The sequence below is a fragment of the Martes martes genome, assembly GCF_963455335.1.
Source record: "Martes martes genome assembly, chromosome: 3".
Taxonomy (NCBI): domain Eukaryota; kingdom Metazoa; phylum Chordata; class Mammalia; order Carnivora; family Mustelidae; genus Martes; species Martes martes.
In genome coordinates, this window is record NC_137890.1 from 85,687,949 (window position 1) to 85,701,510 (window position 13,562).

Consider the following 13,562-nt stretch of genomic DNA (forward strand, 5'->3'; position numbering starts at 1 on the left):
TGAATGGACAAAGAAGATATGGTACATATGTACAGTGAAATATTACTCAGACATCAAAAAAAAATGAAATCTTGCCATTTGAACCACATGGATTGAGCTAGAATGTTGTATGCTAAGCAAAATAAGTCTGTCAGAGAAAGACAAATACCATATGATCTCACTCATATGTGGAATTTAAGAAAGAAAACAGATGTATGTACAGGATTGGGGGTGGAAAGGAGAGAGGGAAACAAACCATAAGAGACTCTTAAGGATAGAGAACAAAGGGCTGATGAAGGGAGGTGTATGGGGGATGGGCTAGATGGGTGATGGGTATTAAACAGGGCACTTGTAGTGATGTGATGAGCAGGTGTTGTACGTAAGTGATGAATCACTGAATTCTATTCCAGAAATCAATTGCACTGTATGATAACTAAAATTTAAATTTAAAAAATTATTTTCTTAGTAGTTATGTTGGTATTACAATTAATATCTTAAACTTATATAGCAGCTTTGTTTGAATGGTAAAAACATGTTTCAATAGTATATATTCTGTCCATCCCCTATTATTTTGTCAGTTATATCCTTATATAATTTATGCTCATTAATATAAATTTTCCACTATTGTTTTATGTATTTGCCTTTTTAATCATATAGGGGAAAAGATGAGCTATAAACTAAAAGTAAATGATGCTGTTTTTTATATTTATGTATGTAGTTACATTTACCAATTTTTTTTTTTTTATGGCCTTGAGCTACTGTCTAGTGTCTTTGTTTCGGCCTGAAATATTCCCATTAGCATTTCTTGTAATGCAGGTCTACTATTAATGAACTCTCACAGATTTTGTTTATCTAGAAGTATCTTAATTTCTCCTTCATTCTTCAAATATACCTTTATCAGATATAGAATCCTTGGTTGAGAATTTTGTGGTTTTTTAAGGACAATAAATGTCATCTCTCTGCCTTCTGGTTTCCACGGTTTCTGGCAAGAATTTGGCTGCTAATCTAAAATTGTACTTGATTCATTGTTTCTCTCTTGCTGTTTTCAAAATTCTGTCTTTTGTTTCAATAATTTGACTATATGTCTTGGTGTGGATCTCTGAATTTATTTTGCTTTGAGTTTGTTTTTTGGATGTGTAAATTCATGTCCTTCAACAGATTTGGGACGTTTGGGGCCATAATTTCCTCAAATACTTTTTCTGCTCTTTCTTCTCTTTCTAGGACTCCTATGATGCATATACTGATACACTTGAGAGTGACCTATTGGTCCCTAAGATTCTTCATTTTTCTTTCAGCTCTCAGATTGAATAATTTCAATTCTCTTAGTCTTTAATTCTCCGATCCCTTTTTTCTGCCTGCTTATATCTGCCTTTGAATTCTTTCAGTGAATGTTCATATCATTTTGTGTACTTTTGAGCTCCAGGATTTAGTTCCTTTTTATGTTTTCTATTTTTCTAAAATATATTTTCATTTTGTTCTTATGTCATTTTCCTAATTTCCATTAGTTCTCTGTCCATGGCTTCATTTAGTTCATTGAGAATAATAAATCCATTGACTCAATGTTTTTAATAAGTCTAATGTCTGGGCTTTTTCAAAGAGAGTTTCTGTCAATTTTTCCCTCTATGATTTGCCATATTTTCTTATTTCTTCGTGTATTTTTAACTTTTCTTTTTAAAGAAATGGACATTCTGGGTATTATAATTATAATATGCCTACTTTGGAAATCTGATTCCCCTAGTCCTCAAGGATCAGTGATTTTTGCTTATTGAGGGTGAAGCCATCTGTTTGTGACTTTCCCAAAATATTTTTTGCAAAGTATTGTTGTGTGTGATCTCTGAAGTTTCTGCCCCATTATCTAAGTAGTCAAGCAGTGATGGAGAACAATTTGCTTAAATGTCTATCTCCGACAAGGAAAAAAAGAGGGGACTGTCTCTAAATTTTCTGATAGGTGACACCAGGATAAGCCACTGCTGAGGGACAAAACTAATGTGAGTATCTGTGCCAGTTCCTCAGGCATCACTAGACCAGCTCAAATGTACAAATCCAAATATTTTGAGGAAAGATAGCCTCTCTCCACCCTGGCACCAGCCAACTGCTCCAAGAACACAGGCTGCTGTTCCCATAGCCAAAGTTGTGCCCAAAAGTGGAGAGTCGTAGTTGGTTCATGCATGCCATGCACAAAAGTTCAGGAGCCTCTCCATGAAGCACTTCTCTAGTTGTTCTAAGTGTCCAAATGTGTTCCAAAGTTCCAAAATACTTTATTTCAATAGCTTTTTCCAGTTTAGTTATTGACTTAGTGGGGTGACTGACTCGACCTCAAATACATTTTAAAGGAATGTCGTTAGGTGCATACATATTTAGGATTGTTAATGTCTTCTTGAATGACCTTTATCATTATAGAACGTCCTTTCTTATCCTCCAGTAATATTCATTGTCTTGAAGTCCACCTTGTCTTATATTAACATAGCCACACTAGTTTTCTTATGTTTGTGTGATATATTTCTTAATTTCAACCTATCTGTTTCTATTTATTTTTATCCCTTATAAATCATTTTTTATTTTTTTTTTAATTTTTTTTTAAATTTATTTATTTGTTAGAGAGAGAGAGAGCGAGCAAGCACAGGCAGACAGAGTGGTAGGCAGAGGCAGCGAGAGAAGCAGGCTCCCTGCTGAGCAAGGAGCCCGATGTGGGACTCAATCCCAGGACGCTGGGATCGTGACCTGAGCCGAAGGCAGCTGCCTAACCAACTGAGCCACCCAGGCGTCCCTTATAAATCATTTTTTAAAACACAATTCAAAAATCTCAAGTCTGAATTTTTTTTAAAAATCTCAGCCTTTTAGAGTAGTTAAAACTATTAATATATAATGCAAATCTTGATTTTTTTTTCAGTTTAAAGTCTGCTATTTGGCTATTTGTTTAGTATGTATCTCCTCTGTACTTGTTCCTTTGTTCCTCTTTTCCTGCTTCTATTGGGTTGATTGATTTTCACGTTTGTTTGGTTTTCTTTAACTAAAAAAGTTTAAGCTTTGCATTTTATCTCCATCGGTGGGGGGTGGGTCTGCTGTAACTGTGTTTGTTTGTTTGTTTTTTAATGTATTCTAGGGAAAACAGTATGCTCACTCAGCTTATCAGTTTATCTTGCATTACTATCATACCAATTCACATGCAAGTAAGAATCTTACAACTCCCATCTTTTGTGAAGTGGTCATATATTTTACTTCTATATATATATATATGTATGTATATATTATTATTGTAGGTATCATTTTTGCTTTAAGCGATCAATAGTCTCTTAAAGAAAAAAATAGTATATTTACCCACACATTTACTATTTCCAGTGTTCTTCTTCTTTCCTGTGGATCTGCATTCTATCTGACATCATTTCCCTTTTAGTCTGAGGAACTTTACCATTTTCTTATAGTTCAGGTCAATCGGGAATGAATTCTTCTTCCATTCAGTTACTCCAAAATGATTATATTTTGCTTTCATTTTCAAAGAATATTTCTCCCACACATAGAATGTTAAAACAGCTTTTCCTTCTTTTAGCACTTTAAAAATGTTATTTCACTGTCATCTGTTTTTTTCCTGTTGAAAGTCAGCTATCTTTCTTATTATTGTTCTTGTGTATCATGTGTCTTGTTTTCCTGGTTACTTTTAAAAGGTTTTCCTTACCTCTGTTTTTTAGCATTTGACTAAGATGTGTCTAAAGTGTGGCCTTTATATTTATCCTGCTTTTGGGGGGGGGGGTGACATATAGTTAGAAACCTGAAGAGTATCACAGTTTTGTGATTTTCACATTTCACACCATGCAGGATCGCTCAGGGGAAACACTAAGGTTGGCCTTGAGGAGAAAGACAAGGTAAGACCTGTGGTAAGAATCTTTATTGTGGTTTCCCCAGGAATGAATGGACAAGGAAGGGAAAGAAGGATTAGGACTAGTTAATTTGAAGAATTCCAGTGGCTCTAGAGCAAAGGCCCTGTCACTGGCTGTCTGGTACCCGGCCTTATGTTATTAGTGTGGGTGGATAGTGGCCCAGAGTGTGCATGTTCAACCAGTAAAGTGGTTGAGGGTGTGAACTTAATTGGATGCTTAAGCTAGCTCACTGAACCCTAGCTAGCCAGGACCTCAAATCTAGGTATAGAGAATTTTTAAGAAACTATATTACCAGGGTCACTGAGTTTCTTAGATCCATGAGTTGATATTTTTAATCACATTTTGAAAAAGTTTTGCCAATATTTCTCCCAAATTTCTTCCATTTTTTTCCCCTCTGAGCATTTCTCTTATTCATCTAGGACTCCACTTAGTATATTTGTTATATTGTTTACTATTGCCTCACAGGTTATTACATCTCTGTTCATTTTTCCTTTTTTTCCCCTCTTTGCTCTTCAATTTGCATACTTCTTATTAACCTGTTTTCAAGTTCACTGATCCTTTCTTTTGCAGTGTTTAATTTTTAACAGACTTTTGAGGGGACAGAATGAGAGGGAGAGAATCTTAAGCAGGCTCCATCCCCAGCACAAAGGCCACCATGGGGCTCAATCTCACAACCCTGAGATTATGACCTGAGCCAAAATCAAGTCAGACACAACCGGTTGAGCCATACAAGCACCCCTGCAGTGTTCAATCATTTAAGCCTTTCCATGAAATTTTTTAAAATTGTATGTCTCTTCTAAAATTCCCCACATCTTGATCCTTTGTATTTATCACTTTCTACAGTTCCTTTAAGGTATTTTTTTTTTTAATTCTTATTTGATAATGTTAACATCTTGCTTATTTGTAGGTCTGTTTTTGTTTTCTTGGTTATGTTTCAATCATTCCTGTTTCTTCTTCTGTCTTATGATTTGTAATTGTATCCTGGACATTCTGGATAATATGTTGTAGAGATCCTGAATTATGGAGTTTGGTTTAGTAGGCAGTTAAGTCACTAGTGGATCACCTTCTTTGAAGACTTGATTTTAGGCTCTATTAGAATGGGTCTGTTTTAGTTCTGCCCTTAGGCCTAGGGCCTAGACCTGAGTTCTGAGCTGTGGTACTCAACCTAGGGCATGACCTACTAGGTTTTCAATGGAAAGCCCCAAATATTTACTATATCTCCTAACTTGGTGAGACATAAATTCTAAATTTTCCCTCCCCAGCACCAGACATCTGTTGAAATCTCAGCTGAGTCTCTCCAGCATTCCAGTCATTGCTTTCTGTTAGGTTCCCTGGAATCCTACCCAGTTCATATGTAATTTAGGTGTCAGCAAATTATTTGTGTCAGGCAAACTCAAGGCTCTGTTGTTTCCTTTCTGGGATTTCCCCCTCCAATTTCCAAGCTGCTCCAACAGCCCTGAATTCTGACTTGGCTCCTCAACCTCATGGGACTGCCACTTTTTGTTTTATTCCATTGGTCACATGAGGAATAGTCACTTTAATGTGGATCTTATCCAATGTGTTAACTCTTATTTCAGTGGATAGAGTCCCCTCTAGTTTTTGCCTGTCTTGGTCACTTTCCTCACTTTCCAGTGCATTTCAAAAATGTGTATAATTATCAATAGGAGGGTTTGTCTGATACAAGACACTCTTGCCATTACAGGAAGCCAGATGGTAGTAAGATGTTTAAATGTTATTTAAAATAAAATCCAACTTTCTTTTACTTATCTCAGTAATGGTTACACAAGTCTTCACCTTCAAAATCCATCAAGATGTGTTTGTGTCCTTGGGTCCTTATGTGCTGTTTGCCAATAAAAAGTTCATTACAAGAAAAAGCCAATTTCATGTTGGTACCCAGTTAAAAACCACTTAGGCTTTCTTGTGGTCTTTGAATCAAACTCAGATCCCTGCCTCAGAACTTCTCTCCCAGATACAACTCTAGTTTCACTTATAGCCCCTTAAATGAGACACACTAGCTCCTGCTCCTCCCTTTCTATCCCTGCCTCCCACATCCTATATGGATAACTCCTACTTATTCCTCAGGCTTCAATTTAAGTGTCATTTGTAGAAGCTTTTCCCGACTGCCAAATAAATCCGTCCTCTCTTTCAACTTAGGTGTCCTCTGTTGCATGTCACAGCCACTAGGACCCACTCCCTGACCTCCACCTCAGCAAGATCACTCATTACACTAGCTTGCAGTGTCCAATGAGCATCTGAATGTCAAGAACCATAACTTCAAGTCTAGCCCAAGTAGGAGTTCAAAGAATGTGCAAAATGTTCAAATTCTATGCCATCCTTCTTGTTACAGTTAGTCTTCCTAGGGCAGCTTGCCTTCAAGACCCCCTGCGGCAGTTCCCCAAGGTTGGAGACCTTGAAGAGGCATGGGTTTTATTGTGAGAATCCAGAGAATTGACAGCAACTGGACCCAGCTCCAACACCAGAGGAGACATTCAGGTAAAGCTCTCATTCCTGTCTAAGCCTGCTTCTTCTCTCACATGAAAGGGTGGAACTTTGAGTTCTAATGATTATGTCCTTCCTAAACATAAAAGCTGAATGACTGACCAGATGGTTTTAAAGAAGACAAGGAAAAGTTTATTGTGTTGAGCAGACCTTATTTTCATTACAGTACCAGGAAATTCATTCTCAGTTTACTTCAGGTGCAGAGGGATCTGCAGACATTTAGAGCCCCAGTGCTTGTTCCCAAGCAAGGGGCAGCACCTGGACCTATGTTGCATTTGATGGAACAGTTTTACAGTAAAACAAAATAGTTATAAAGAAGGTTTTCGAATACATAACTTTCTTTAAAAACTCTAACATTTTTTTTCTAGGTTTACCTTGTTATTACCAAGGATAACTGGTGGGAAAATATGATACTTGATAATCTTTTTCTCAAATTGTTGACTTAGATTTTGCTACTTTTATTTTGAAGAGGAATTATGCCCCGTCTCTGGAAATCTAAATGGGGACAAGTAAGGCAATGCATAAATTACAGGTGGGATAGTCTTAGCTCACAACCTAACTTGTTTCCTCTTAAATCTTTCACATTTGGCCTCTGTGTTGCTAGGTAATTTTAGACTCAGGAGATAGCCTCTTGCTTGGAAAATCGTTATCAGGGAGTTTGAACTTAATGCACTACTTTTGGGGAGCATGCAGTTGCTTAAAGCTGATTTTGTGGTTTCTTTTTATAAACTGTCAGCACTCGATGGCACCCTGAAGAGAAGAGATCCACTACTCCATGCAGTAACTCACAGCTACCAAGAAGTGTCATTTCTGTATTAGATCAAGAAATCAAATACCAAATGAAAGAAAACTGGTATCCTCCAGAGAGTTTGAAATATCAATTACAACCTGAGTTAATGAAGTCTAATTAGCTTGAATTCAATCAGGTAATTACCAAAGTCATGACTGAGATCTTTCCCCACTACATCAAGCAGGGAAAACATGAATTGAAGTAAAAAAATGTCATCCCACCAAACTAGACACAATAGCTATTTTTAACTCATCATCCCCAAAAAATATCCCCATAAAATCAAATACTTAAAAAATTATTAAAATTACACACTGGAATAGATATTTAAATAATTTTGCACACAATCCACCTTCCATTTGTTGTTGCCAACAAACAGTTTCCATTAGGTGACTTTACCAAAACATTTCCATTTCCATGAAATTTGATGCCATAGCACTAACATTATATTTAAAAAATGCACTAGAAATTCCCTTGTAACTCAAGTTGAATTATTTCTTTTAATCACTCATGACAATTTTAGAAAAGGACTGCTTTTAAGTACCCGAATTTACTCCTAGGGTAGATGTGGGTAAGGAGAATAATTTTACTTGTTACAAGGAGAGCGGTGTCTGACTTACTCCAAATTATTATGTCCTTCTAGTATAACTCTCAGCTAAAGGAAACTGGGATTTCCTTCCTATTACTTGGGCCAGTCTCTTCTGAAAACTGCAATGCCACCCCTAGCTTTCAGCCCTTCATTCAGCGACTGAGTCCCTGCAACCAGGGAAAGTTGTTTATTCAAGCAGAGTCTCAACATGGTTCATATGAGGACTTGACGACAGCAAAGTTCATTAAGCTCCATTCCTGGAAATGATTTCTATTCATAATCTTTGCTCTCCCATGAGCTGAGTTCACACAACACACGGGCCTACCATGAGGCATATGTGTGTAGTAGATAGGCAAATATCTGTATGTTTCCATTTGAAATGCCACATTTTGAGATTCTACACTTTATCAACCTTATGGAAAACCAATGTGTCATCATTCTGAGTGTGATAAGTATTGAGTACAATTTTAAAACAAACACAGTCATGTCCCTACAGCTCCAGCAGCAGGTTGAGTGCATGGGTTTTGATCTCAAATACCACTGTTCACAGAACATAAAAATTCACACTGCTGCATGTCACTCTGACATGTCACATTATTTTACATTACTCTGGCACTGATTCAGAAAGAAAATTTTCTATTATGGCATGATGAGACAAAAAAAACTCCATTACATATAAATAAATGATGGTTAAAAACAATGCACTGTGAATAGTTTCCAGAAGCTTGAGTGTTTCAGTGCAATCAGCTCTTGCTTCTTGGGGAAAAAAAATCTATCTTTTCGGTCACAATTTGCTTTCACATAGTAGAGACACAGACAAAGCTGACCAAGACCAAATTTTAGTGGTATTATCATTTCCTAGGGCATTAGAGGTTCATCCTGACAGATGCTAACGACACATGAAGCAAGAGAAGGAAGGCCCTAGACTACTTAAAAAGCAAACTGGGTCTTACATAGATTCAGCTATTGGTAAGACTTATGTTTAGGGTGGTGATGGGTAAGGGCAGTGAGGACACACATACTACACAGAGAACAGATTTCACACTGTACCTTCCTCACATGGAATATGCATAAAACACTTGGTGGAAAGACATGAAGAAAGGTGACCTGTTCCATGTCCCAAGGGAATCAGCATTTAAAAAGCATACCTGAATGCCTTCAGTATTTCTTGTTCAATCTCCCGGAAAATAAACTCAGAAAATGCACAATTCCTTTTATAGTTGTAAACCGAAGCAGCAGCAACAGAAGCCTCTCTGAAGGCTTACTTAAATCTAAGATGAAGCTGAGCAAATGTTTTTTGCTCTCATTGATTCTATCCCTTCAGTTGCTCTGACCAGGTGAGCAGCAGGGCAAGGAAAACTCAAGCTACAGACTTGTCAACAGCAATGATTCTGAGGGACTTTTTAGATTTGGATAAATTTATCTAAAAATCTTTTGAGTTCCCCTCTTCCCAATTTTTAATTTAATTACAAAAGCAAACTGAAAAGCTCCTTCAGACTGACTCCTAAGCTAACTTTTGCATATGTGAATATGGAAAAAAATAATTATTTAGTATTTGTCATAAGACTTTGATTTTTAAAAAAGACTGCAAATCATTGTTCCCTGATGTGGAAGAGTGAGGATTCAGCTATTCATCTGTAGTCCTTCCTCACATTTTTAAAAAGGAGGCAAAATATTAGAGATGAAAGCAGTTTACACTGGAAGGAGGTGCAGTCCATGGGAGTGCTCTTGCAGCTACACCTTGCAGCCTGAGCAGATGGAGGGAAGGACCTAGAGCCTTATGCCCATGCAGGCCAACAAAACACCAGAAGACTCCCTGTGGGTGCCTCCCTGCATTGCCTACTCACCAGGAAAGGCTACTCCAGAAGGGCCATTCTGGGTTGCTAAAGTAAAAACACTAAAAGCAGTGACTAAAGGGCTAATGTTGAAATGTGATTATGTGCAGTCAGAACAGGTGGTACATGGGCAATTTTGGCAAACCAAAGGCAACCCACAGTACTAAACTAAAAGGAATACAGACCAGTGTACAGAGAAGCACGAATTACACAGTCAACACCCCTCCTCTTCTCAGCTCTGGGAGTTCTTCGCGGAGAAAAGTCAAACCCAACTTTGCCTAGGTCTGAGAGAGGAACCCCCCTTCTTCCCCAGGAATGGATGATGCGATGATGGATGGATGCGATGACCTTCCTGAGGGAGCCTGAGCCCTGCAAGATGGATCGTCAGAGGGGCTCACTATGGCTATATCCAGTAAGGAAATCAATAACACACTTTTTTTTTAGAAAGTGGGAAGAAAAAGCAATGACATTCACAAATACAAAAATTGTTTACAAAACAATCACCTAAAAAGTTTACTGGGGCTGGGTGGGGAATAAGAATCATGTTTTCATTTCAAATTAGTCACATGGTACTAATGGTTTATAAAAGAGAATGGCCAATTTCTGTCTTCCTCACCTCCCCCGCGAACACCTTAGAGTCCTCTTATTCCTGATATTTTCCCTACCCTCACCCCAACCCACCCCATTCCATCCCCAAATTAATCTGCAATGAGCCAACCCCAAGGACGCATGATTGTTGGTTGGGTTTCAATTTGACAATGAACCTAATGCTCGGGAAGAGAACGAAAGGACACAGGAGCGGCACTGGCAAAAACCTCAAGGTGTGGGGACCCTGGACAAGACTTCTGCCACACAGCTTCTGCCACCACAGCACTGAGCTACAGACTGAGCTCCGCTGCCAGTAAACTGAGGTAAGGAAGAACATGGCGGCTCTGCCTGGATGGCTTCCTGTGGCGGTGCAGCATGTGTGTGCTCTTGAGTGTGGGCACCACAGGACTCATTTTCTCCCAGTTGCCTTTGCCATTTTCCCTCTGGTTAGAAGATCGCTCTTTACAGAGTCTCAAAAGATCAGCCACTTGTCTTCCTCTGAGGTACAAATCCAATAGAGTCTTAATTCCAAAGATCCAGAGCCCACTGGTGTGCAGAAGTCAAAATCAAATGCTCAGAATCAAAAGGTGTGGCACACCTGCCCAGCCAGTTTATCAGCAGTTGTAAAGACAGATCAGAAAAAAACTAGCATTTAATATAAAAAGTGTTTTTCAAATGGTGTAATTTCCTATCCTCCTGTGAATGAAGATCATAACTCTTCTCGTTTCTGAGGTCCTATGGGAAAAGAGAACAATTGAAAATAAAATGGTTTATCCTCAAGTTACAAAAATAGAGTGGATTTTTTTTCCAATATTGTAACTTATTAATTATGGCCCCACCTCCCTTTTATCTCTCTTTTCAAATTTTAGGAGCTTTGGTTTGGTGTGCTTGTATTATATTTTGAAAACAAAAACAAAATTTAAAAGGCCTTTTTGTTTTTAAAAACTACCCGCATATGCCCACTCCAGCAGAACTGTTTTCACAAATACAATATTTACTTCTGGTAAAAATGCATGTATTTTTAGTCCGGATTCTTCTTTTCTCACTTAATAACATATAAACATTTTCCTAAATAAAAGTGAAGCTCATTTACCATTCTCTATTCTTGGATGTTTAAACTGATTTAATAAATTTATAAATAATAAATTTTTCCATGTATATGACTTTTTCCTCATATGGACTTACTTCTTTAAGGTAAATTCTCAAGAAAGGAATTACCGAGGGAATAAACATGTTAATGGTTCCTGACAGCTGATTTATTGCCTTTTTTTTTTTTTTTAAAGAGAGAGGGCAAGAGAGAGGGGGAAGGGGCACGAAGAGAGGGAGAGAAATTTAAGCAGGCTCCACACCCAGCAGAGCCTGATAGCTAGACTTGCTCTTATAACCTTGGCATCACGACCTGAGCCAAAATCAAGAGTCAGACACTTAGCCAACTAAGCCACCCAGGCACCCCAATTTATTGCTTTTTAACAAGGAATGTTCTAATGCACAAAGCATCAGCAAGGCAGACCCAGAGCAGTTTCTTCACCATCTCCCCAACAAATGGCATCATCAGTATTAATAAGCATATTTTCTCAATGGAGTATATATTAATGACAGATTCCTTTAATGTGATTATTATTTCCTCAACTCCACTTATTATTTGTGTTCTCCTCTTATTTGAACAGTATGTCTACATTCTTTACCCATGTATCTTCAGCTTTCACTAGTGAATTTCCATTATTTTTATGCTGAATATTCAGTCTCTTGGCCATGATACATCATGGTACAGTCTTCAAGATGATTAGGTAAATCACTCAAGATCCATGTTCTATAATTCCTCTTTTAGAATTACTTTTGAGCTGAATATATGTTAAAAATCCAGATCTCAGCTTATTAATAGTTTAAAAAAGGTCATTTTTATATTCTAATGATTTTTGTCAACTGTATACCATTTGAGATGTACAAAGAGTAGAGAAAATATTACATGAAGATTTAGTCCCTTCTACTTTTAGCCTAAATTAAATACAAACACTCCATTCTCCACCCCAATATGCTTCTTTGAAAAAACACTTTTTTCAAATCAGTATCTACTTTGTCTTGATCCTAAATGTGTTCATTTGCTAGTGCCTGGAGAGATTTGATTAAAAAAAAAAACAAAAAACAAAAAAAAAAACAAAACAAGGAATCTGACAAGAGATCCTCAAAATAGTTATCAGGCTTGTCAGATGGAGGTAAGAACCTAGAGCCTCATACCCAAGCAGGCTACCAGAAGACTCCCTGCTTGTCTTATATCACAAAACTCACAAGCCTAAATAACAATAATCTCAATTAAAGCATCTTTTCTCAACAAAAAAAAAAAGAAAGAAAAAAGGCAAAGCAAAGAGGACAGGAAGTGTATTAATACATACCATTTAGGACAACTAAAAAAGAAAAATATACACTGGTTGATGTCAAGACAGAAGGGCTGAGATTCCTTTTATTCATTATTCTATTGTTTTTGCAATAAACACAAATCAGAAACTCAAATAAGTACTTCCCTAAAACCAAAGGTTGGACCTACCTTCCCAGCCTGACTCTTGTATTGTCTTCTCCTTAACCAGCATTCCCATCTCTTTCTCCCTCTGGAAGCGGGTCTGTAGCTGCTTGATCTCCTGGTCGTAGTCCTGCCACTCTGGGACAATTCGAACAGCTGCTTCTAGCTTGGGCTCTTTGGTCATTGGATTATTACACTGTGGAAACCCAAATCACATACTTCAACCAAGCTGAAGACAGGGAACATTATATGGAATTCAAAGGTGTGCCTGTTCTTAGGTTATAAATCCCAACTGAACAAAAAGAATAACACTGAGGAATTGGATGACAGACTAGTAGAAGCAATGTGGTAGTAGGTCACATAAAGCTTCTACAAAGTTGTGGGGAATGACAGGAAAGCAGGAAAAGAAAGTTCCTGTGGTAAAATCACAAGGCACAGAGATAATCCCATAAGACAAGGAGTAACTTTACTGATTTTAAGTAGTGAAAACAGCCCCATCAGACACTAGAGGACTTGGCTGCCTGCTGTAAGCAGCAGAGATCTATGGATGTTACTGTAAGACATGCTGCAGTTCCCAACCTGCACAACTACAAAGAAGACTAAATAAGACTCTATGTGTTAATAATGATCTAGTTGTAAATTACACTGGACTAAGATGCAGAAAAGAACCACAGACAACTTACCAAATCTATTGTTTTTGCCCTTTTCTTAGAGGCATCATCACACCACGTTTCACACCAAAGCCATTCTTGAGGGAGTGATTTAATTGGCACCTGATGGATCATGTTATTGGGCAAATCCTGTTTGGTAAAAAGAAAATAAAATACAACAATCTAAGGTTCTGGGGGAAATTTATATGAATGCAGAGCAAATTAGTGATGATAGTCGCTCATTA

The 13,562-nt window shown here is 37.6% G+C and overlaps 1 protein-coding gene across 1 annotated transcript in view; it reads right to left on the bottom strand.

Moving 5' to 3' along the window:
- Window positions 1-6,466: 6,466 nt before the first annotated feature.
- Window positions 6,467-13,562, bottom strand: part of UGGT1 (UDP-glucose glycoprotein glucosyltransferase 1) — a 117,148-nt gene continuing 110,052 nt past the window's right edge. Inside the window, exons 39-41 of the mRNA XM_080799532.1 lie at window positions 13,351-13,467; window positions 12,695-12,863; window positions 6,467-10,887 (exon numbers count right to left, since the gene is read on the bottom strand). Of these exons, the coding sequence (XP_080655658.1) occupies window positions 10,862-10,887; window positions 12,695-12,863; window positions 13,351-13,467 (312 nt within the window). The 3' untranslated portion in view covers window positions 6,467-10,861. The remainder of the gene's footprint in view (window positions 10,888-12,694; window positions 12,864-13,350; window positions 13,468-13,562) is intronic.